Source organism: Erithacus rubecula (genome assembly GCF_903797595.1).
Source record: "Erithacus rubecula genome assembly, chromosome: 6".
Lineage (NCBI taxonomy): Eukaryota > Metazoa > Chordata > Aves > Passeriformes > Muscicapidae > Erithacus > Erithacus rubecula.
Window position 1 is genome coordinate 10,106,642 of NC_136688.1, and position 23,693 is coordinate 10,130,334.

General features: G+C 52.3%; 1 protein-coding gene across 1 annotated transcript; it reads right to left on the bottom strand.

Annotated features, from left to right (window-relative positions):
• Nucleotides 1-716: 716 nt before the first annotated feature.
• Nucleotides 717-23,683, bottom strand: IGHMBP2 (immunoglobulin mu DNA binding protein 2). The gene is made up of 15 exons (XM_079307943.1): nucleotides 23,590-23,683; nucleotides 22,945-23,114; nucleotides 22,506-22,698; nucleotides 21,924-22,021; nucleotides 17,480-17,643; nucleotides 16,584-16,784; nucleotides 14,530-14,677; nucleotides 12,655-12,829; nucleotides 7,482-7,664; nucleotides 6,989-7,107; nucleotides 5,941-6,035; nucleotides 5,559-5,682; nucleotides 2,702-3,514; nucleotides 2,143-2,315; nucleotides 717-1,166 (listed from the first exon to the last, which is right to left on the bottom strand). Exons 1-15 carry the CDS (start codon nucleotides 23,661-23,663, stop codon nucleotides 969-971), a joined length of 2,928 nt encoding a protein of 975 aa, XP_079164069.1. The 5' UTR covers nucleotides 23,664-23,683; the 3' UTR covers nucleotides 717-968.
• Nucleotides 23,684-23,693: the final 10 nt, after the last annotated feature.

The window sequence follows — 23,693 nt, forward strand, 5'->3', positions numbered from 1 at the left end:
GTGAGCAACTTTTACAGGTGCTGGAATCTGTGATGTTTAGCCCCAAAATGATGGGGGGAAGGTGTGGGTTTGGCATTTTTGAATTGCTCCTCTCCAGCCATTCCTATTCAGAGGCATCTCTGCACCTTCTCCTTCATCCTGGGGACAAAAAACGCTGCTGGAACTATTTTGGGAGTGGGATGGATGGAGCATGTGTGAAGGATTGGGAAAAGGTCCAGGATGGACACAAGGCTCCCTCCCACCTGAAAAGCTCACGTGGCTGTACCTGCTGTCACTGTGGGCTTTCCCAGGGGGAATCAGCCACCAAGGAGCTCTGTGAGAAGGGCAGGACAGGTCTGGGAAGTGTCAGGGAAGGGACAGGCAGTGGTGAGGAGGGAGGGACCTCCCAGTGGCACAGGAAGGCTCCCCCAGGGAAATGTGCTGGAGCAGCTGCTCGTGGTGCCAGCACTGTTTGGGCTCGAGGCCTCCCCTTCCCGCTCCCTATTCCCATCCCCAGGCACACCTGGAGCAGGGCTGAGCCCCTTCCTGAGCTCCTGACCCAGGGAAGGAGAGGATGGCTGCAGTGTGGACAGGCTGGAGGACTGCTGGGCTGGGACACATCCATTTCCTCAGTCATCCTCCCTGGAGCAGAGGGGCACCCAGGGTTTTCAGTGCCTCCCACGTTCCTGCTCCCGTGCATCCATCATTTGCTGCTGCAGGGACTGATGTGACAGGGGCAGCTTTGGGTGTTTAATGCCCATTTCACCAGCGTGCTCTGAGTGCATCCATCACCCTGCCCACAGGGATAGCCAGGACAATACAGCAGCCCTCCCTCCCCTGCCTCAGCCCTGCAGCTCAGGAGGCTCCCAGCTCCAGATTCTCCCCCCAGAATGGAGCCTCCTATTCCACCCAGGCCCAGCACTGCAGCTTTCCCCTGGGAGGGGGACTGAGCAGCAACTATGAGGTTCAAAAAGCAGGATTCAGGTCCCTCATTTCTCCCTGTCTTTCTTTTTGCCCTTCCTCTGGCTCGTCAGCTCGCCGAGTTTCTTGTCCAGGCGCCGCTGGAGGTGGGCGCGCCTGGCGGGATCCAGGGATTTGTCCTTGGAGCCGCTGCCGGGGAACAGGAGCCCGTCCCGGCTGATCCGCTGCCGTGCCTGGGCCTTGGCCTTCTCCCCACAGCCGTGCACCTGGCAGAGAGCAAACACCAGCCAGTGGGGCAGGCAGCACTCCCTGAGCCTGGCATTCCCCTTCTGCCTGCTTGGCAAAATCACCTCCCATCATTTACAGCCACTATTATCATTGTATTGTGTTATTATAGTGCATTCTATGCTTATTTTTTATAATTTCATTATTTTATTATTTACCATTGTTTACTATTTATTGTATTTATTTTAATCTAGTTTCATTGGCCCATGCCGAAGTTATTTATTTATGTTTCCATGGAATGGGGTCCCAGCTATTCCCTTAGAGCTTTTACAGCCCTTCCTGGAGCTGACATGGATTTGATTCCCTGCAATTGTTGAAGCCTCGTTACAATTCAGCAGGGAGAGGCCATTCTGCAGGGAATAAATCTCCATCCCCCTGGATGGTGAGTGACCATAAATACAACTATTCCTTGCCATGGAAACAGATAGCTCTTGACAGAGGGAAAAGCTTGCCAAGGATTTATAGGGCTGCTGAGCTCCAGGAAGCTACACAGGGCACGGAAACTGCGGGATGAGGAACAAGGACACAGGGAATTCTGAATTGCTGGCACTGCACCATGCCTGACCTGTCTCCAGGATGCAAAGACAGCCTGCAAAGGGCTGGGATCATCCTCAGAATGCAGAGGGAATGTGCAAAGAGCTGGGAATTGAGTCCAGGCTTGCTTGAGCCCGAAACTCGTGCTTCCCCATTTCTGCTCCCTACCTCACTTTATCCACATGGCCTCAGAGTGTAAACACCAGAAAATGGTAAAGAAGGGCACAAAATGAGAAGAAAACAGAAAAGCCCCCAGGAAGAGCTGAGCAGAGCCCAGGTGTCAGCACCTGCCAGCCCTGGGTCCCTAAGCTCAGTACAGGCTCTGACAGGGAGGGCTCTGCTCAAACTCCCTGCAACAAAACCCTGCCCAGAGGAGCTCCACAGGGAAAAATCCCAGGCTAAGCCCATCCTGCCCCTCCTTACCTCAGGGATGTGATGGCTGAGGCAGAAGAGCCGCTGGCAGTGGTGGCAGAGCTGGCCCAGGGTGGTGACAGAGGCCTTGCAGTGGGGGAAGCCACAGGTTCTGTCAGCTTTGATGGCAGCAGAGATCAGAGCATCAAAATCCTCTCCGGCCACGCTCTCGATCGCAGGCTTTCCTGGGAAAAGTGAGCACACACCTGGACTGGGGCCTGGGAACAAACCCACCCTCCTGCAGCCACAGGGCAGCCTCTGCCTTTACATCCTTCAGCGTGGGGCAGGGACTCCCCTCAGCTCCTCTTCCTGCTCTTGGGAACCTCCCATGCGATTCCTGAGACTCCCAGGAAAAGGGTCCCCCAATGTTATTCCTTTGACTTAAAGGATGTGCCTCCAGATGTATACAAACCCCTCTACCTGGATGCTGCAGCCACTTCCCACCTCTCTGCAGCTTTCCAAGAGCCACATGCTCCATGCCCAAATCCCAAAATCTGCAGCAACCCCACCAGGATTAAGATCCAATCAAGGAAAAGCATTAACTGTGCTGGTTAGAAAAACCTTGACCCACCTTTGGCTTCGCTCTTGTCCTTTTTCCTGCTGCCACGGCCGGGCTCCTGCACCTTCCTCGCCGCCTCCTCCCGCCTGGCTTTCTCCCTCTGGACTCTCTCCAGGTGCAGAGATTTCAGGTCCACTTTTCCTGAGCCCTGGCTGCTTTCCCCTGGCTCTGCAGGGTCAGGGGTGTTCCCGCTGGGATGCTGGGGCTCAGGAGGCAGGGGGGGCTCAGGGAGGGGCTCAGGGGGCAGCTCCAAGCTCGGGGGCTCCTTGGGGAGTCTCTTGCAGACACTGATGTACCTGTCCCGGCCCTCCCCGGAGCTCAGGTGCTGCAGCCCATACTCCTCCGCCAGCACGTGAACCAGCATCCGCTCGTGGGAATTCAGGGACGCTGGGAAATCCAGCTGCACCTCGCTGCTCGCCAGGAAGGCCACCAGCATGGCCCTGAACCTGTCCCCACGCTCCTTGGAGCCCGAGCCATCTCTCCCAGCTCCGGCAGCGCTGGGGGAGCTCCGTGCTCCTGGTTTCTGGCTCCCCGCTCCACCTGCCGTCGCCTTGAGCTTCCCTGCTGGAGCTGGCTGTGCTTTGGGAGGTTTGGGGCCCTGCTGGTGCTGGGCCCTGCCCTCCCCGGGGTAGTTTTGGGGCACGAGGTCATCCAGGTACTCGAAGGCGGAGCGCAGCAGCCCGTGCTGGCCCAGGTGGTCCAGGAGGCGGCGCAGGAAGGGGCGGCTGCCCACGGTGTGGCTGTCACACACCACGGCCACCTGGCGCCGCGCCCGCGTCACCGCCACGTTGATGCGCCGCTCCTCGGCCAGGAAGCCCACCTCACCTGGAAAGGCAGGAGGGAAGGGATGCCTCCAGGGGTTTGGGCCAAGTGAGCCAAGGATTTCTTGGCTGTCCCTTTCCCAGCTGATTTACCCTGCCTGTCCCTCACACAGCATCTTCTTACCTATCTGTCCCTTGCACAAATGTATGTCCCTTACCTCCTCACAGCACAGCCAGCAGATTCCATCCCAAACTGCAGCAGACCCTGGATCTCAGCTCCATCTGTAGCTAGCAGCCAGCTAGCCCACTCTTTTCCAACACCCAAACTCATTGGGTAGGCCCAGATGTTTCCACTCTCAGTAATCAGTACAGGTGCAACTCACCAGGTGACATTGCCTTCTGGACTATCCTGCACTATCCTTTCAATCTATCTTCCCACAGGAAGAGGATGAAAAGCACATGGAAAGGGGGAATATCTCCCTACCTGGCCCACGACAAGCTCAGCTTGGAGCTGGGAGCAAACAGAAGCTGGAGCAGCGTGGGAAAGGCTCACCTTGTGACAGAGAGACTGCAGGTAAAGAACTCCCCCCTGAGTCCTACAGAGCTCCCTCCTGCTCCCAAATTCTGGAGGGTCTGTAGGAGCAGCCATTTGGGAACTGGGGAGGTTTTGCTGTGCTCACAGACAGCAGTGAGAGCCGGCAGTGCTGGGATGACTCAGGCAGGATCAGGCAGCGAGAGCGGAGCGTGGGTGGCTGCCGAGCTCCCAGCTCCAGGAAACAGTGAGGAGGCCAGTGGGGAAGAGATTAATGCCTCTGCCAGAGCAGAGTCCAGCCTGGCTCTGCCTCAGCAGCCTCCTCTGTGCTGCCTTTGAGGGACACAGTGAGGGGCAGCCCCTCGCCCTGCTCTGCAGCTCGGAGAACAATTCCCAGTTTCTTTGATCAGGTTTAACCCAGCTGCAGGGGTAAATCCAACTCTTGAATCCTGGAATGATTTGGGATGGGAAGGACCTTAAGGCCCATCCATTTCCACCCCCTGCCAGGGACACCTTCCATTATCCCAGGTTGCTCCAAGCCCCATCCAGTCTGGCCTTGGGCACTTCAAGGGGTGGGGCAGCCACCTGTGTCAGGGCAGCCTCATCCTCACAGGGAAGAATTTCCTCTTAAAAGAATGTTTCCAGCTGGATCAGGAATTGCTGCAGAAGGAGAGGTCAAGGAGAAGCCTCTAGGAAAACAATTCCTGCCCCACACCTGAGCTTTGGCCTCTCCCTGTGCAGAAGGGCTGTGGGGCACTCATCCTCCCAGGGCCACCAGCCCAGGGTGAGTCACTCCTGGATCAGGACTATTCTTAGTGCTGTCCCCACCTCCATTCTCCCTACAAGGCTGCTTTTCCTCCTCTAGCTTTGGAAAAAGAGGCACCTCCTCCTTCCATGCATATTTTTCCCCTTTTTTTTCCCCTTCCAGCCCTCAGCACTCAGCATTTCACCTCCAGCAGCACAGGAAGGGCTGCAGGGCTGTGGGTTTGGAAAGGGAATTGATCCCAGCACAGAACACAGGTGAACACACAGTGATCCTGCTCAGCCAGCTCCACAAAACCTTTCAGCTCCTGCACAGGAGCCCTGTGCCCCCAGGGCAGCAGCTTTTTTCCAGCTTTTAACTTTTGCTGCAGCTGCTGATAGCCAAGAACTTGATTTTCCGCTCTAGATTTTGCTCCCAAAAGCATTTTTCATGCATGGCTTGGGATGTCAGCTCCTGCTCACTTTCTGTAGGGAACTGACTCAAAATAGGCTCAAAACCCAAGAAATTACCCCCCAGTGTCCCTAAATGTGGGGATGTGACATTCTTAGGGCCCTGTTTAAAGAATTTCTGAGGCCTTAAGGGCCAGGAAACCTTCAAACTGAACAGTCCTGGACTGCTGTACCACACGAGCCTCCTCTGCAGCCCTGACAGCACATATATTCATTAATTAAACAAAAAAAGGCTGAAAAGGGAGGGTTTGCCAGTAAATCCATCCAGAACCAAGTGTTAGAGCACTGCAGTTAAACCACAGCACTTGGCTACACTGCTTCCTCCCCATTCCCCGGGGGCAATGCTCCAGCAGTGAGGTCTTACCTTTCCTGTTGGATCTGACAAAGGACAGGATCACTGCTTCCTTCTCCCTTCCCTGGAAACCATCCACTGATCTAATTTCCAGCTCGGGATGGCTGTGGCAAAGGTGCTGTCGGAGCATGTCCACCTGAGAAACAGGCCAAGGGCAGTGAAAAGGATTAAAATGACAGGATTAAAATCCCAAACCCACAAGGATGAGCACTGGCATCTCCTGAGGCTGCAAGTGGAACACATCACTAACAGCTCTTCCCTCCATGGCCTCAAGCTGCTCAAATGTGCAGGAGCTGGTCCCAAATGCTGGTTAAATTTGGCTCTGCAGGTCTCTGGGGCCTTGTGGTGCTCTGTGTGCACAGAGAGGGGGGATGCCAGGAGAGGGACAGCTCACCTGGAGGTTGTAGGGGGCCACCACAGCAATGTCCCTGGCCTTCACACCAGCGTCCACCAAGGCCTGGACGTGCATCCCCACCAGCTGGACCTCCCCTGGGACAGGAACAGAGTGTGACAGGGGACAGAGGCCAGAGGAATGTGCCCACCTCCCCCAAAATAGCAGGACAGGCTGCCATGAACTGCTTATCCAAGATGGTGCCAGGTTTAGAGGCATCTAAGGGGAAAATTAAATCCTGTATGAATTATTTCATGGTTTATTGGCTGGGCTTCTGCTTTGCAGCAAAACACAGCAATAAACATCAAGACTCTGCAGTGAGCTGTGCCAAAAGGCTGCCTCCCAAATTTGGGGAGATGTGCTTCTAATCCCCTGCTCCAAATCTCTTGAGTTTTCTCAGACCAGGCTCTCAGGCTCTCTGTGAGGCAACAAGAGCCTGTCGTGTTCAACACAGGGAATGGTGCATGGAAAAATGAGACACTCAAATGATGGTGGGGGTCAAACAGAAGGTAAAAGGTATTTAAACTGGTAATAACTGCCATTATATTTTCCAGCCTGACTTGCACTCAAGCTCTGTAAAGAAACCTGTTTTTCAGGTGAAAAGCAGCAGAACTCGGTGTCCTAGGAAAATCCCCAGAGAAGAGCCAGACAGGATTTCATGGAAGGAGCAGAGGACTGGGAGGTAATTCTGAGCCTTATCCATAGCCTTCCCAAAACAGGCCTGTGCTCTGCCTGCTGCCATTTGCCCTTCCTTGGTGTAAAGCACCTGCCACAGGGATTCTCCACCCTGCCCCAGCCCTCAGCATGGAGAAATGTCCCTGCAAGGGGACACAGCAGCCAGAGAGGCCACCCACAAGCTGGACACTGTCACCAGAGCTCCAACACTGCTCAGAGTCCCTGGAGGCTGAAGATTTATGGAGGGAATGAGAATGATCCCTCAGCTAAGCAAGGCTCTCTGGGACCCCACCTTCCCCAGAGGAGACATCTGTGGGGTGTGGCCAAGCCTGTGCTGGGCTGAGCACCTCAGTCCATCCATTCTGGCCAATGGTACCTGGATTGCCCTTGGACTGTTCATCCTCCACTTCCAGCTCAAACAGGCCACAGCCAGCAGTGTCTATGAGCAACAAGGGGGTGCTGGTCTCTTCTGTGGAGGAGACACCTGGCAGGTCCCTGCACAAGGTATTTGGGGAACACAACACTGATGTTACAGCAATATCCACACAAGCCCTGGTTGCACCATCCCTGGAAGAGCCAGGCTGGAGGGGATATGGAGCAATCTGCTCTAGTGGAAGGTGTCCTCTGGGGCTTCCAACCTTCCAACCCACACCATCCCAGGATGCCATAGCAAAGCAGGACACAGAAGACAACTCTGCATCACTTCTGGTTACAGAACAAAAAGGACAATCCCCCCCCAGTAACGTCTCCTCGCTGAAACAACAGCTGTAAGAACAGCACGGCCCCAACCCCAGGAGGAGCGGGAAACTCCGCAGGGAAGGGACAAACGGGGACAAAAAGGCCATTCCAGCGGAGAGCAGGTGGCCCACCTGAGCAGGTGCTGCTCCACGGAGGGGTGGGCGCGGAGGCGGCCCCCGTAGAGCTCCGAGGACGCCCATTCCATGATGCGGCGGTGCATGCGGTACTGCACGGTCAGCATGCGCACCGCCCGCTGCCCGCAGCGCTCCGCCAGCCGCTCCATCAGGCTCAGCGACAGCCCCGCCCCCGCCGCCCTGCGGGGAAAACTCGGTGGCAGCGTGGCAGTGCCCGGGGTAATCCAGCAGCACGGGAAATGTTATGCCAAAAGAGCAGAAATTAAAAAAAAAATCTATGGAACTTCTAATGATGTATTTAAGATGAGCTGAGTGTTTGGGTAAATCCATAGAGATGGGGGAAAATGTATTTAAAGAATGGAAGTAAGAGAATGGGAAATCATACAGAATTTGTAACAACATATTTAAAGTAAGTTAAGTGTGATCGTGAGTCTGTAGAGATGGGAGAAAGTGTGTTTGAAGAGCAGAAATATATGTATGATTATTTAGAATCTTTATTAAGGCTAAATGATTTTAGTGTTCCAGATAAAAGGTTAAGAGAACTGTTGATATATGTTAAAAATAATTTTCCAAATGTAGATCCCGATTGTGTTTAAAGTGAAACTTTCTGGGATTGAGTTTTTGATGATGTTTGTTTGGGAGATAGAAAAGCTCCTTTGTTATTACCATCTTGGAGATGGATCAGAGAATCTTTGAGTCACTTATGAATTTTGAAGACTTCTTGATTGGTGTCACAATATATTGCTAATCACCATAATTTCTTGCAAGCACAAATTCACAGAGACCCCTAACTCACTGATCCAACATGAGTGACCATCCCCCAGGGTGGGGTGGGACTCAGCCAGCCCTTCCCAACACACGTGGTATCAGAGGGGATGCTCTGGGAGCACCTGCACTCAGAGCTCAGCACATTCATGTGGCTCCCCTGGGGTGGCACTGTTGCCCCCATTCCACCTGGGTGCCCTCAGGGACAGACTGGTGCCATGAGATCAGAGAAGCTTGGACACAGATCCTGGCCCTGTAATTCAAGCAATGCCAACATGCCCTTAATCTGACAGTCACCACCCCTGGAGGTGTTCAGGGAACAACTGGATGTGGAACTCGGTGCTCTGGTCTGGTTGGCAAGGTGAGGATTGGTGGTCTTGGCATTCTCAATCCCAGTGATTCCCTGATCCACCAGTGTAAGGCTACGCTGCAAGCCCAGCCACAGCATCAGCATCACCCAGTGCATTAGGATCAGAGCTCCACCCCAAAATTTGGAATGCCTGGTGCTCACACAGCCAACCCTTGCTGGTTTCATCAAGACTCCTGCTGCTCCAGCATGTCCATCCTCTCCTGGACTAACACAAGGATGCACTCGTTGCTTTTTCACCCATTCACATCCAGCAGCGCCCCTTATTCATATATGTGGCACAAATGAACCACATTCCTACTGAATTCAGCCTTTCAGGAGCCTGTTTGCTTTCTCCTGGCCTCATGATGGGGTTGTTGGGAGGCACTGTCTAGGAAGAAGGATGGAAGTCGTTGCACTTGGATTTTGTCAGCATACAGAGATTTTTCATACTGAGGCTGACACTGAGAGGTGCTGGAGGCTGCCAAACACAATGAAGCAGTATGAAGATGATGGAATGATGACAGGGAACAGCTCAGGAAAATGCTTTCCATCAATCTCTGAGGCACAGCACACATCCAGTCCCTGCTGGGGGGAATTCCAGCGCTCCATGGCCCCCAGCCCTGCCACACTCACCACAGGCACTTGGGAAATGTGACAAGAGACTGCCAAGCCATTCAACCTGCAGAAGGGACAATTAAGGACAAATTTTTCCAAGAAGCCAGTCCTCATTAGCTCTCCTCCTTGCTGAATCATAGGATGCAGCACTCAGGCCAAAAAAAAAAAGGGGAATAACCTCTGGATGGACATGGCTGCAGGATGTGGGATGCAGCAGTTTGTCAGAGGTGGGCTGGGGTAGATGGGATGAGGGGACATAACTGGAATGCATCCCCTAGCCCTACATCTTGCTATCAGGAATTAACTTGATTCTCCCAGCTCTGCTCTGCCCACAGAGCTTGGATCTCCTGGACAGGAAGGAAATTTGGCACTCAGGTGCAAGAACATGCCTGAAACAGCCATTAAACCTCACAGCAAGCCTCAGGAATGATGCTCTTCCCTACCCTTCCAGCAGCATTCCCACAGCAGGAAGTTATGTGCTGAATTAATAATGAGGAATTAATCTGCCTGGGAATATTTCACCTGTTAATAATTTTCTGTTATTTTACCACTCAATTAATTCCTATGGTGGTTGATTTCTCTGCCAACAAAATCCTGAGTGCCCTGAGCAGATGTTTTTTATCTATTGATTGCATTAGAGAAATAAAATTGGGATAAGAGGTTGGGCAGACAGAACCATGCATGGGATGCTTGGGAATATCTACTTTAAACTACCTAAGTACAACTGGGAAAGGCAGAATTCCCAAACCCAGCCCACAGCAAGCACGATTTGTAGCTAACATGGTTTCACCTTGTTTTGCCAGCAGGAAATGCTGTGCTGGGCCAGCCTGCCCTGTACATGTCCAGAATGATCAGTACTATGAGAAAAACAGGAATTGTTTTCCATGGAAGGCTGGAGCTGTGTCCTCAGTCATGGCATGTTTTCATTTTTATTCATCCCTGAGACAGGAGATACTGATGTGACTGACCCCTGCAGTACACACTGGATTTGGTTGGAAAAGCCTAGAGAAGGAGGTCACTGTGTTTTCCTGCCTCAGGAACTCCACATTAATGGAGTTAATTCATGGATGAGCACCAGGACTTTCCAGCTGTGGAGGCTACCAGAGAAACCCAAGGCCTGGCACTTCAGATAAAAAGTGCAAGAAAGTCCATTCAGACCTGCCATGGGAATCAGCATGTGGATTTGGGATGGTGCAGACATCCAGACTGATTCATTGGCAAACAAGATGGTAAAATATCCCTGTGGGTTGAGAGCAAGAAGTTCAGTAAGCATCTGAGGGGAGTAAAACCAAATTGATATATCAGAGCCCTGATGTGAAGACAAATTCATTGGGAAAAGGATGGAATGAGGGCTCCAACAAGGCAAACAAATGCTCCTGTCAGACTGCAGGAAGTGCCCTGGAATGGAGATGCCCACAGGGAAAAGGACAAAATGGAGCAGGAGGACCTCCAAGATGGAAGCTGCTGCCTTTAAGCCTCGGCTGGAGCTGCAGATGAGGAATCAGGCTGGAATTTGCCAGCACAGTCTGGAAGGTGTGTGGGGGGATGCTCTCTACATGCTGGGACAGCTCCAGGTGTGTCAGAAAGCAGGGGAGAGGATCCTTCAGACCCTCCATCCAACATTCCCTAGGACTCATGAGGTCACTGCTGATAGGGATGGAGGAAAAAGCAGGTAACAGGAAAGTGGATAGAATCCCACAGCATTCCTGCTGGACACAGGCTTCCTGCCTGGGCAGGGCTGACTTCCCCTGCTGTAGTAACAGCTGAGCCTCCTGCCAGCCTGGATTCATCCTGGATAACTTCAGACCCTTCCCTGTGGCCCCAAAAATAGGAGCCCACCCACTCCAGGCCCGCTGTCATCAATGGAGAAGGGGAAGGTGGGCGGAAGGGTTGGAGTCCTCCGCATGAATCATCCCTGGAAATAGCTCCTTGCTTCCCCTGAACCACACAGGAGGTGGCAGGTGATTTGGGGCCTTGGTGGGAGCTCTGGAAATACCCAGGGAAGGAGGTGGAAGGGATCTGCCTCTCTCCTGCTTCCTGGGCCTGCAGGGAATGTGGAAAGCAAAACAGAGCTCTCCAGCATCCCATTGATTTGCATCACAGTTGTTCAGGCTGGAAAAGATCTCAAAGATCACGGAATCTGATGTTCTCCCAGCACTGCCAAGGCCACCAAGTCAAAGTTGATGGAGAGAAAAGTACAACTCCTCAAGCAGGAGCAGGAGGAGATCCAGGAGCTCTGCAGGACATGAGGAGCTTTTCTGCTGCCAGCTCCAGCCAAGGCTCCTGTCAGCAGCCTCCATGACAGAGCAGAAAAAAGCAGCTGCTCTAATGTTTGTGGGAGTGAAGAAAAGCTGCTTTTGTCCAAAAAGAGGAAGCCAAAGGTGACACCAGCTGGAGCATCAGCCCCATTCCAGAATAACAGAGCTGGGATTTTTCTTGTGTTTTGCCCTTAATCTGACAGCCAGGGGCTGCTGAGGTGGACCCAGCTGGATGGACACTATGGAGCATTATGGAGCCATCCTGCAGTTTTTCTGGAAGAGAAGAACTTTATGGACCACTTACAGAAAATAATGACAACCCTGAAATTAGAAGAACCAAATGGCCAATTTCTTCTTGCTACCAACAAGATACTACTCCAAAAAGTGCCTTGCTTGGAAAATGCAGGCATGGAGAGCCAGCCTGCAAATTCACAGGGAATAAACAGCAGGACACCAAGAGTAGAGGGCTCTAGACAGGCTTTTGGAGCTTACCAGCCTGGACAGCTCCAGGCAGTTGAGCATGTGTTTATCACCTGCCAAGATCTGCAGAACAGAAAGCTTTTGGGCATCAGAGAGAGGTAAAATGAGAGGATGCTGCAGCCCCTGAATGTTGTTCTCACTATCTCTTGGCCATGTGCTGGGAGTTGCTGCCTGCCTTGAATTTTTCATTTCCTGTGTTCAAAACTCAAGTGAGATGGCAGATATGTGTCTTGTTCATTATTTTCTGGAAGCAGGGGAGGATGTTTATGAAGTCAGCCCTATTTCTCTGCTCCTGTGGTTCAGTAATTTCAGATCTGGAGCTGCCTAAACCAGATAAACACGAACACATTTATGTTTTAAAGATTCCTCAGTACTCTTTGCAGCATCCCCCTGGAAGCACAGGCAATTTGCACTATCCACAGATCTTTTCCACAAACTAACTGTTCTTATTATCCATGTTGTAGGGACTGGGAGGTTTTATAATCCCTGAGGTGTGTGATAAAACAGCATCTCACTGGACCAATTCACATATTAATACACTAAATAAATAAATGTGGAAACCACAGAAGCAGAATTAAAGGAAAGACTTGGATTATCCTGAGGGTGAGCCCAAATGCATCCCACAGAGCCTGCAGGCATGAAACATCTCCAATCATGAGGATTCAGAAGCCACACAAAGAACAGGACGATCCAGGATTTTTACCTCTGGGAGATGATGGTGGGGGGCAGCTGCTTGTGATCCCCAGCCAGGATGCACTTGGGAGCCTTGAGCAGAGGGATCCAGCAGCTGGCTTCCAGAGCCTGGGCACACTCATCAATCACCACCAGGTCAAAGTGGGTTTCAGGCAGCAGCTTCAAGGGGCCGTCTGAGGAAGCACCTGGTGGAAGGAGAAGGTTCCCAAGTGAGCAGGGAAACAAGGAAGAGCAAGGAACCTGCTCTGGAAACAAACCTCACAAGTTGTAACAGTGATTGAGGCAAGTGAAATAATATTTTTTTGCAGAGATTTCAGCAATTCAGCCCTGCCAAACACATATCCGTTGATATGTGTAAGTCAGGATTGTTTTTGCCAGTTCCTCTTTGTCCCTTTTTTCCCTGGCATCTGGGCCCAGAAGCTTCCAAGTATCTTTGGGAACAGCAGTGAAGCCCAGATGCCAGAGAGAATATGATCCAGTGTTTCATCTGGAGGAGACCAAGGAACACCCACCTTCCTGCTGCCCCTCAGTGCCAACAAAACTCTTCATTCCCAATTGAGATGGTGAGGGACTGACTGGGGATCCACCTGTCTGGAAACTGAGGGGGGAGATGGGCTGAGACCCCATCTCAGCTCCTCCTCATATGCCCCTGCTCCTCCTCTGTGGCACAGGGAAGAGGGAAAGGAGACTGGAACCATCAGAAGTCCACTTGTAACATTTGTCTCCTTCACAGACAACCTGCTGTATCCCAGACCTACTGATACTGATCCAGGCATTGATCAGAAATCTGAATTCCAGGAGCCCTGCAGTTCACAAAGAAGGATGCAAAAGGAGGAAGGCAGGGTGAAGAAGCCAGTCTCCCAGCCCAGAGGATTTTTATTTGCAGAAATATTTTTTTTCAAAGCTCCCAGACCTCTCAGAGCTGTGCTACTGCAGCTCTGAGAGTGGGAATTTGGCTTTGCCACTGTAAATCCTGCTGCCTCTGCAGCTCTGCATCACTTCAGACATTCCAGTTTGCCACCAAACACAATGTTTTCCTTCCAAAACTGTTTTCCAGCCTGTATGAATCTGCTTTGGTGAGTTGTACAGTTATAACTTGACTTTTGCCACTTGCACAGACCCCCAGCTGGCTGGGAAGCTCTAGTTCCAGGGAGAATCACAGCTGATCAACCAAAGTACCAGTTTTACTAGAAGGAAATCTCTCTCTTTCTTTCAGGCAAGTACAAAGGAGAGGCCAAATCCCAGGGACTAAGACACAGAAGGATTTATCTTTCTGCTAACCTTCATTCCAGTAACTTGCTTTTTTAAGACCTAAAATTATTGATGTTTCCTTTCAACAAATGACCCTTAAGCAACCAGATCTGAAGATTGTATGCGGGCCCTGGAGTATGAAAAACCTGAGCCAGTAAAGCCCTTCCACACGAGCCAAACCTTCCCACCTGGCACTGCAGATGCCCAATGGACACCTGGAACTGCTCCCTAAAATCCCGTGTCACATCATTTGGGTGAGTGCAGAAGCAGCCACATGCAGCCTGGGAGCAGGCTCTGGAAACACGTGCTGGATTCCATCAATCCTGGAAAGGGTCCAAGCAGGGAAGCAATCCCATGTGATTTATGCAATTGGGAGCAGATTGCACACCTCCAGCAGCACTTGTTTACTCACTGCACTCCCAGCTCCTACTCACAGCTAACAGGGGCCCTTCCAGATCCACATTCTGTGCTCAGCAGCCGCCTGTGCAGAGTGCAAGCTGGGAGAATCCCACTGGAGAAAGGTTTGGGAGACTCTGCTGAGCCCCTGGGAGCTCAGTGCAAGTGTCCCAGCTATGCTGCCTTGCAGGATTACCTGGCAAAGGGAGGGAAAACATGGAGCAGGAGGATGTCACACCTGTGTTGGTGGCAAGGATAACGCTGGCCTGGCTGAGGGCTGCAGCCATGGCAGCCTCTTCTCGCTCCTTCAGCTCCTTCCTCAGGGTCTTAATCTCACCCAGAAAATGGCTCCGCTCTCCCTTGTCCTGGGCCTTTTTGGTTTTTGCCTAGAAAACAAAAAATGGGATAGAGCCAACAGCTGCTACTCAGTTCTGGCCATGTCTGTGACAAGACAAAGCATGGTGCAGGGAGAAATGTTCAGGAAGAGGGGTTTTGTTCCTCTTCTGGGGGAGGGACTGGATTTCCTATCTTGTTCTGAGGGGGCAGAGCCTTTCTGGAAGCAGGAGGGCTCCCCAAGCCCCAGCAGCAGCTCTGCCACTGAAACTGGCCTCTCTGAGCTGCTGGAAAGGATCCAGCAGCATCCAGACAGGCCCAGGGTTTTTTTTAGAAGGTATTAAATGTATCTAGCACCCCAACTCACCAGCACTGCCAGAGCAGCAGCCATGGGACACAGCTCAGCTATGGCTCACTAAGCAATCCCAGATGGAAACTGGGATTATTTCCCTGAAGTTAAGGCTGATGACTTGGGGAGGATGAAAAGGCTTCAGACAGAAGCTTTTACATGCAGCCAAAACAGTGAGACCTACTGATTCCTAGAGTCATGCCATGGATGGATGGATGCATTTTCCAGGGTCTAACATGGATCAGCTCAGCCCCCTGTTTTGGTTGAACTCATGGTTATTTAAATCTGTGAAACCTCCATTTGTCTGTCAGGTGTGGTCAAAATGGGCTCAGGAATTCCAGGGGTGGGATCACAGGCCCTGAGGATATGATCAGTCTGGATGTCACCCATTCCTCTTTAGGAAATGAGAATATCAGCTCTGATCATCCCCACCTGCCTCACATGGAATCTCTCATCCTCTCATTGGTCTGGGAGTCTGTTTAAGGCCAGCTCATGGATCCTGGATTCCCTGCCTCATCCTCCTGGATGAGGATTCCTGATCCTGCTCAGCATCCCTGGAGCTGGACTGGCCCTGGACCTGTGCTCCATTTCTTTCTGAGGTACTGTGGGGCTGAAACCTTGCTGGTGCTCCAGCCTCCAGAAGCTGAGGTCCTGGGAATCCTGAGGTGGGGGAAGGAGGCACAAAGGGGTAGGAAATGTCTCAAGAGAACATAGGTTTTCATTTCTGTTACTGCTCCTTCTCTGGGGTGGGGTGAAGGGAAGGAGAGAGGAGTCAAAACATGCAGCTGCAAAGGGAGAAATTGTTCCAGGGAAAAGTAGAGAATGTGACACTGGAGAAACAGAGGCAGGAGGAAGAAAAGATGGGCCAGGACCTTGGAGATGAGCCCTCTGCAGCCAAGGACAGCTTCTGTGACAGACTCCTCCCAAGCAGATGAAAGGGAAAATTAATCACCAGTAAGAAAGACAGAAATAAATTAACTTTAAAAATGGCTTTTGGACAGTGGTGCTGCCAGAAAAGGGAAGAAAAAGAACCTAATTGGCATCAAATCCTCACCCCAAGCACCAGAGCTATGTTGCAAGAGAATGTTAGGAAAATAAGGGTGAGAAAGAAATTAAGGATGCATTTTTGAATGTGCTCTGCTTTCTACTTGAGGTGGCTGAGTGGGAGGGAGTATCAGGACAGGCAGACAGCTTGTTAGGAAGTGAATTAATGATGGGAATGTTTCTCTGGTGAAGAGGAGGGCAGACAGGTGATGTGAGGGGCAGCAGCAGGGACTGGAATTTTCCCATTTCCATGAGGGATTCAGGCAGGAGGAGTTCTGCCCTCCAGCACACAAAGATCAGAGAATCCCAACATGGTTTGGGTTAGAAGGGACCTTATGGATCATCTCATTCTTACCCCTGCCATGGGAAGGGGCACCTTTCACTATCCCAGCTTGCTCCAAGCCCCCTCCAGCCTTGGACACTTCAAGGGATGGGGCAGCCCCAGCTTCTCTGAGACATCCATTCCAGGGCCTTCCCACCCTCCCAGGGAAGAAGCTCTCCCTGACATCAGCCCTTCCAACGGGATTGCCCCGGGCTGCACGCCTTCCCACCCGCCCCGGACGCACCCAGGCGCGGTCGATGTCGCTCCTGATGTCGGCCACGATGCGGGCGGTGTCGCCGCGGGCCAGCACGGCGTCCAGGCAGTGCTGCTGGATGGGCTGCAGCAGGCGGGCGGGGTGTCCCAGCCGCAGCAGCCGCGCCCCGCGCCCGCCCAGCCGCTCCACCAGGTTATCCACGGCCACGTTGGACGGGGCACAGCACAGCACCTGCCCGGGGACAAACAACAGCAGCTCTGAGGACACCCAAAGGCTGGAGCACAGCCAGACAAGCAGGAAAAGCAGAGAGAGGGAGAGCAGAGTGCCTCTGTTGGGAATAAACCAGCGGCATCACCACAGGTAATTCCCTCCTGTGCAGGGTCCCCAGTGAGCCCCAAACCTGAGCTCTGTCTGCACCTCACTGCAGCTGCTGGGGAAGCCCCCGGTCCCTGCAAGCCAGGCCGGGTTCTGGATTAGCACAGATCCAACAGGGGCTGCTCCAGCTGCCACAAAGCCCAGGAGTGTGCAAAATAATCACAGAAACCTGGAATGGACTGGGTTAAAGACCCTTAATCCCCATCCAGTAACTCTCTGCCATGGGCAGGGACATCTTCCACTAGCCCAGGCTCTCCAAGCCCCATCCAACCTGGCCTTGGAGACTTCCAGGGATGGGGCAGTCACAGCTTCTCTGTGTCACGGCCTCAACACACTCACAGAGAAGGATTTCTTCCCAAATCCCACCTAAATTTCCCCTCTTCCCACTTGAAGTCATTTCCTCTTGTGGTACCACCCCAGTTCCTGATGAAGAATCCCTGTAAAGCTTCCATGACTGGAAGGCTGCTCTGGGGTCTCCACACAAGGAGAGGTGGTCACTGGTGGCCAGCTGAGGTGGTCCCTGTCACCACAGCCCTGGCACCAAGCCTCACCTTCAGGCCCTGCTGCACAGCCTGCAGGATGATCTCCACCAGGGTCGTGGTTTTCCCTGTGCCAGGAGGCCCGTGGATGATGGCCAGCTCCCTCTGAGCCAGGGAGAAGGACACAGCTTCCCTCTGAGACTCATCCAGGGAGGCATTGAAGAACTCCAGAGGCTCTGGGAAGACAGCAGGAGAGTCACTGGCACCTCAGCCCCAACTGGGAAGAGGCTGAGAAGCACAAATCCAGAAATACATGGAGCTCTCTGCAGCCAGCCCAAATCCATTTGATAATGAGCAGAACCTTGGGAAGAAATCAGGAGGGCTGGAAGATCCCAGAAGGTAAAAATAAGCTTTTTATGCTTCCAAAACAAACAGACTCCCTCCCCATCCTGCATCCATGCTTCCCCATCCCCTCCCCAGCCCTGACACTCAGCCTTCAGCCAGTCAGTGGTGGAATTCCCAGAATTTAAGAGGCATTTAGCTGCTCCAGCATCAAACAGGTAGGTTTTCCTGGCTCTGGAGGAAACTCTGAGTTTGTTTTACAAGAGAACCAGCATCTTTAATGAAATCTTCAATGAAAATTGGGGAGGAAGTAGCAGATGTGGAGAAAACAAATCCCTGCCAGTGAACAAACTCATTGCAGCACCAGTGAAAAAGCAGAAAAACCTAGAGAGTCTGTGAGCAGAACAGAGCAGCCCTGTGGTGGTCAGCCAAGACTGGGAATGAAGGCAGGAAAAGGTACAAAGAGCAATTTAAATGATAAAACTAAAATTAGTTTCTGCTTTAAGGGAGTGAAAAGAATATGCAAATTGCATTAGAAGAGAATTGGTTTCACTGCAGAGACTGAATTCTCAAAAGCTGCTTTTTAACCACTCAGATTTATCTCATTTAGGCCCAAATGTATTCTCATCCCCCCTCTAATCCTAATGTTAATCTCCTTGTTCATTATGGGAGTTAATTACAGCAGGGATGATGACTCATTACACCGAGGTTTCCCGAAAATAACGTTCCCACAAAAGCTTATATAAGACATGTCTCTGGGCATCCTTCCCTGCTGGGCATCATGTGCTTCATCCTTCTCTTTGCATGATTAAAAACATGCAAGTTTCTGCTGGGTTTAGGCAGGTGAACCTGTGTGTGGCCTGTGGCTTTGGAAGCAGCACCTCTAAATGAGGTTAAACAAAAGATACTCACTGAGAAGGTGATGATGGAATGGGGCTGTCACTCTGCCTCTTGGTTTATTTATGCAAATTTTGGCTGAGTGTGTTAATGACTAAGACAAGACCAGGAAGCATCCCATGGGCTGGGGAAAAAGCAAGAATAGCCTCAAACCTGAGAGGCTTTTCCCACAGTGAGGAACAGGAGGGATGTGGGAGTCATTGATGCTTCCTTGCTCAAGGATGAGCTCGGGAATTTCTCCAGGCCTGTGCCCACCCTCATCCCCCCATACCACATGCTGCCAGGAGCTGCTCTGTGGGAATGCTGGGAATGTGCCTCTCCTGGGCTGGCCACACTGGTGGGGAGGAGGGAAGAGCTCTTATGACATGCTGTGCTCCTCCAAACTCTTCTCCCTGCAGCTGCTGGGCTCCAGGTATCCTCTCCTGAAGAAATCCCTGGAATGTGTCTTGCTGGTGGCCAGGTAATTGTGCCCTGATGCACAACTGCATTTGTTAGTGTTGAAAACCAAATCACCTTGTCCAACCAGGTTGGTATCCAACATTCCCAGGAACTGTGATGCTTTCCTGCACAGTTCCAGCAGCTCTGGTGAGGCAGTGGGTTGGGGGGTGATATCTAAGCCCCCAAGAAAGAGTCTTTGCACCAAAAATGGATGGGAATGGCCCTTCCTTGGAGGAAGAGCCCAGGTTTTCCAGAGCTGGAAGCCCTTTCCAAGGCATATTCCTCCCCAAGAGGAGGAATATTCCTCCCCCCACAGCAACTCCTCCCTGGTACAACCTCACTGCAGCCAATGCTGCGGGACAAAATCCAGGTGGATCCAGCCTGGATCAGAACTTTCCCTGTTCTCCAGAGGAAAGATCTGTCAGCTGAGTTGTCTGGACTGCTTAGTCTTCCCCAAGAATTCCAGAGGCCTCTCCATGGCCCCTGTGATGACAAGAGGTGTCACATGGCAGAGGGATGAGGAGCATCTCGGGTTTTTTTGCAAGTGACTTGTGCCAAAAAGCCAAGAAAGTCTTGCTGGAAATCCCTGGTGCTTCCCCAGTGCTCTGCTGACAGATTGGCTTTTTCTGAGGACATTTCTGCCTTTTCACCAGGATCTTTACAACTATGGGCAGAGCTGGACACAAGCCAGGCCTTCTGGAGCCAGGAACAAAAATGAGCATTCCTGACTTTCTCCAGCCCAGGAGCACAGGAAGAGCTGGCAGCTCTCTGTGTGACCTGCACAGGTAAAGCAGAACCTGCTTTCCAAAGGGAAAAGAGGCATGTCCCTCCTGGATGGCCAGGAGGAGCACAGCAAGCAGAGCAATGCTGGCCTCTGCTGGCAAGCAAAGCCTCTCCACTGCCCCCCATTCCCAAAACATAGGGGAGCAGGGATCCCACACGGATCCTGGGAGCAGGGGAGAATTGTTTGGAGGAGATTCCAGGTGTGGAAGCTCCAGCAGGGCTACAGTACAGATCAAAGTGGAAGGGAGACAAAGAGGGCCTTTTTCATGGGTGAGCACCTGGATTCTGCTTCCCAGGGAGTCTGATAAGGGCAAAATTCCTGCTCAGGTCAGACTTTGCTCTTTTTAGAAAAGTTGTTCTCCCACTTGGAATCTTACTGGAAATAGCAAGGTGAGGTGTGGCAGTGCTTTGTGCCAGTCCCAATCTTTGCTGCAGATCCCACCTACCCTTGGAGATCCCTTCCTCTCCTTTTGACTATTCCTTAGGTTATTCTCCCCCAAACCCATGGTTTTGTGTTATGCCAAGGGTATTTACTGCTGCATATTTTAGTGTTTTCAAAGGACTTGGGCTCTGATGTGCTGTGTTGGGCTGTTGCTGTCTGGTAATTAATTACTGAAATGCACAGCAGTATCAGAACCCACCTACAAGATTCCCTGATTGAAAAATTAGGATTCTCATCTTGTCCCCCCACTTAAAAAAAAATCAGATTCAGGCTTCTGCTGCTGCATATTTCACCTGCTGGAGTGGATTCTGCCTGTGGCTCCCTGGCTTCTGACAGAAGCAAGCTTGTCTTGCCTCCTGGAACAGTGTTGACACAGATGTGTGTCTAGACAGCCAATTTCAGGAGCTGTCCAGGGTTTATTGACCCTCCTGCTGCTGATGGGTTTGTTTGAAACCAGAGATGAGACAGATCCCCAAAGAAACCAGGCTAATGGGTGCTTTGTCATGGAAGGAGAGGCTGTGACATGGGAAATTTGCCCGAGCACTGTGAGGTTTGTCTGGCAGAGCCCTTCAGCTCAGGACAGGCTTATTCCAAGTTCTTATCCCTTGATTCCTGGCTGGTGCAACACCTCTCTGGCTGGGGAGGAAGCAGCTCTGAAGGGAGGAGGTAACTACACAGCCTTTGAGTTCATATTGCACCCCCTCTGCCTAACATGGCTCAGTCTATCCATCAATATTCCCAGGGATGAGGAGATGGAAAATTCATCTCTGCTCAGCCCAGCACAGCTGAGTGATGTGGTAAAAAGGAGTTTTCCTTCATTAGAGGCAGTTCTGCCAACTCAGGGGTAAAAGCACTGTTGAGGAAAGTTGGTTGATTAAAATTTAATTATTTTATTTAATATTAAAACCTTGAGTGCACCAAGGTCCCCAGGCAGCCAAAGGGCTAAAAGGTTTGACTCAGATTGGGATTGGTGCTTAGAGAAATGGGGATGGGACCCATTAACACACATTTTTTGTCACTGGAACATTCTATTGGAAGTCAAGCCTGGCTAGAGGGGATGGGAGAGAGGCAAATCCAGGAATCCAAGGAGACAGATTATGCAGGGAGCTGTGGAGAGGAGGGGGAAAGGGGCAGAACCCTGTCAGGGATGGATGGCACGAGTGGAGAGAGCAGACCTGAGCTCTGTACATGGCTTAGATACAGCTCACTCTCAGCCCTCATTCCCTGATTCTTCTATTCTCCCCTTCTGTCAAGGGCTAATATCCATTAGCAGCTGGTGATATCTGATTAGAGGCTTTGCTCTCCCTGTGGCTTCTCCAAAAGGTGAAGCTATGTAATTTCACCTTTGTTCTTTCCAAAGAAGTACAACAGAGTGAATACTCCTGATATCCAAGTCTTTGTCAAGGATCTTTCCATGAGGCAAGCATGCCCAGTATAAACCAGTATGAACACAATGCTACCACTGCAGCACCACTGATGACTCACTTTGAGCACTGGGGTCTTTTCTGGAGCAAGTGGCTGCACGTGTGGATAGAAACAGGGATCAGAGCTATTTGTGCTCTCCTGGGCAATTCCCAAGCATGCCCAACAAGCCTGATTAAAAAGGATCCTTACTTGTTTCAGGGAAGGCTCTGGGAGCAGAGACAAAGAAGAGGACGTCGATCAGGTCAGAGGCTGGGCCACCACGGTACTGCTTGAGAGCAGTTAAAGCTCTGCCAAAGAAGGGAATATCAAGGTTACAGGCACAGCAGGAATTCTTTGGAGACTCCCAAGTGCCCAGAAACAGGCTGTGAGAAAGGACTGAACTGCTCCAAAGCTGAACAATGCTACCCTACAAGACTAATCCCACACAATTCCTGCATCTCCCAATCCTCACATCCCTGTGCTGGTCAGGCTTCCACTTCCCATTGTCCCTGTTTGGTACAGCCAAATGTGCTTTTTCAGGAGGTTTATCCAGCAAGGAGCTGTTCACTCCTCCTGCCAGGATGGAAAAGGCCCTACACAGAACCCAGAGCATTCCAGAGGTGAAGCAATGGGACCAAAATACAGCTGGGAGAGGGAAGAGCAGGACCAGGGTAAACTGAGGTCATTGTGAGGCTCTAGAAAATGACAAATCCAAACTGGGAAGGGTCTGGGAAGAGCTTTTCCAGACTAGACTTGTCACTCCTCACCCCGCTGGGCAGAGTGAGGCCTCACCTTTTGAGCCTGTTGTAGGTGACATCATTGGCCAGCTTGAGCAGGCGGAAGGAGCGCTCGTGGTCCAGGGCCAGCTCCCCATCCCGGGGCTCCTCCAGGGCCACCGTCACTGCCTTGGGGGTGACACGTGTCACCACCCCCGTGCACAGCGGGTCCCCCTGCCCAGACGACTCATAGAGACCCACGATGTCCCCTGCAAAGGTTGGAAGGGAGAGAGTGAGGCTGGGGCAGATGTGTCACCATCCAGGGAAGTGTCACCATCCTGGATCCCTGGACGTGTCCAAGGCCAGGCTGGATGGGGTTTGGAGCAACCTGGGCTAGTGGAAGGTGTCCCTGCCACGGCAGAGGTGGGACTAGATAAGCTTTAAGGTCCCTTCTAACCCAGACCCTTCTAGGACTATATGATCTCTTTCTTTGGAAAGACAGGAGTGTCACTGACCAGGCCCAAAGCTGTTGGAGGGCAGCTCGGTGTCCGAATCCCCCTTCCTGGGCTGGAATGTCACGAGCAGACGCCCGTAGAGGCCGGTTCTCTGGCTGCTGACCTGGAGCTTGAGCAAGCAGACGCCCCTCCGCTGCAATTCCTTCAGGGAGACGCTCTCCTGCCACGCCCTGGGAAGCACACACGGGTGAGGCTGAGGGTCACAGCTCCAGGGGACAGACAAGGAATGACCTTATCCTGGCTCCTGGCACCGCCATCCTCATGGCTGGGAAGTGTCCGTGCCCCCAAAATCTAACACTCGGTCCTACGGGGCGAGTCCAGCAGGATCGCCCATGGATCAGAACCCTGCGGGGTGGGTGGTGTTCCTGTTGGGGTGGGCAGCTCAGATTCCAGCAACATTCCCAGCTAGGAAACCCTAGCAGGGTTTCCATAGGTGCCAGCGGGTCCCAGGGAAGGATCTCCCAGGGTTTCCACAGGTGACAGCGGGTCCCAGGGGATGGGTCCCTCTGTGCTTCCCATGGGTGACAGCGTGTCCCACCTGAGGGTCCCTCTGTGCTCCCCGTGCCCCCTCAGCCGCACGTATCCCCGGCTGTGGCCGCCCCGTAGCCCGCTGGCGGCCCGGTGCCTGTCCCGTGAGTGCCGCACCTGCTCTGTGCCAGCTCGGCCTCCCGCTCCTCCCTCAGCAGCTCCAGGTGCCGCTCCGCCGCCTCGGCCGCCATGGCCCCCGCGCAGGCCCCGCCCCTCGGGGC

Excerpts from the sequence above, each read along its gene's own strand:
- IGHMBP2 (XM_079307943.1), bottom strand. The coding sequence starts at position 23,663 with ATGGCGGCCGAGGCGGCGGAGCGGCACCTGGAGCTGCTGAGGGAGGAG. Across the intron at positions 22,022-22,505 it reads ACCTACAACAGGCTCAAAAG|AGCTTTAACTGCTCTCAAGC; the intron begins GTGAGGCCTCAC and ends CTTCTTTGGCAG. Across the intron at positions 7,665-12,654 it reads CCCACCATCATCTCCCAGAG|GGCGGCGGGGGCGGGGCTGT; the intron begins GTAAAAATCCTG and ends TTTTCCCCGCAG.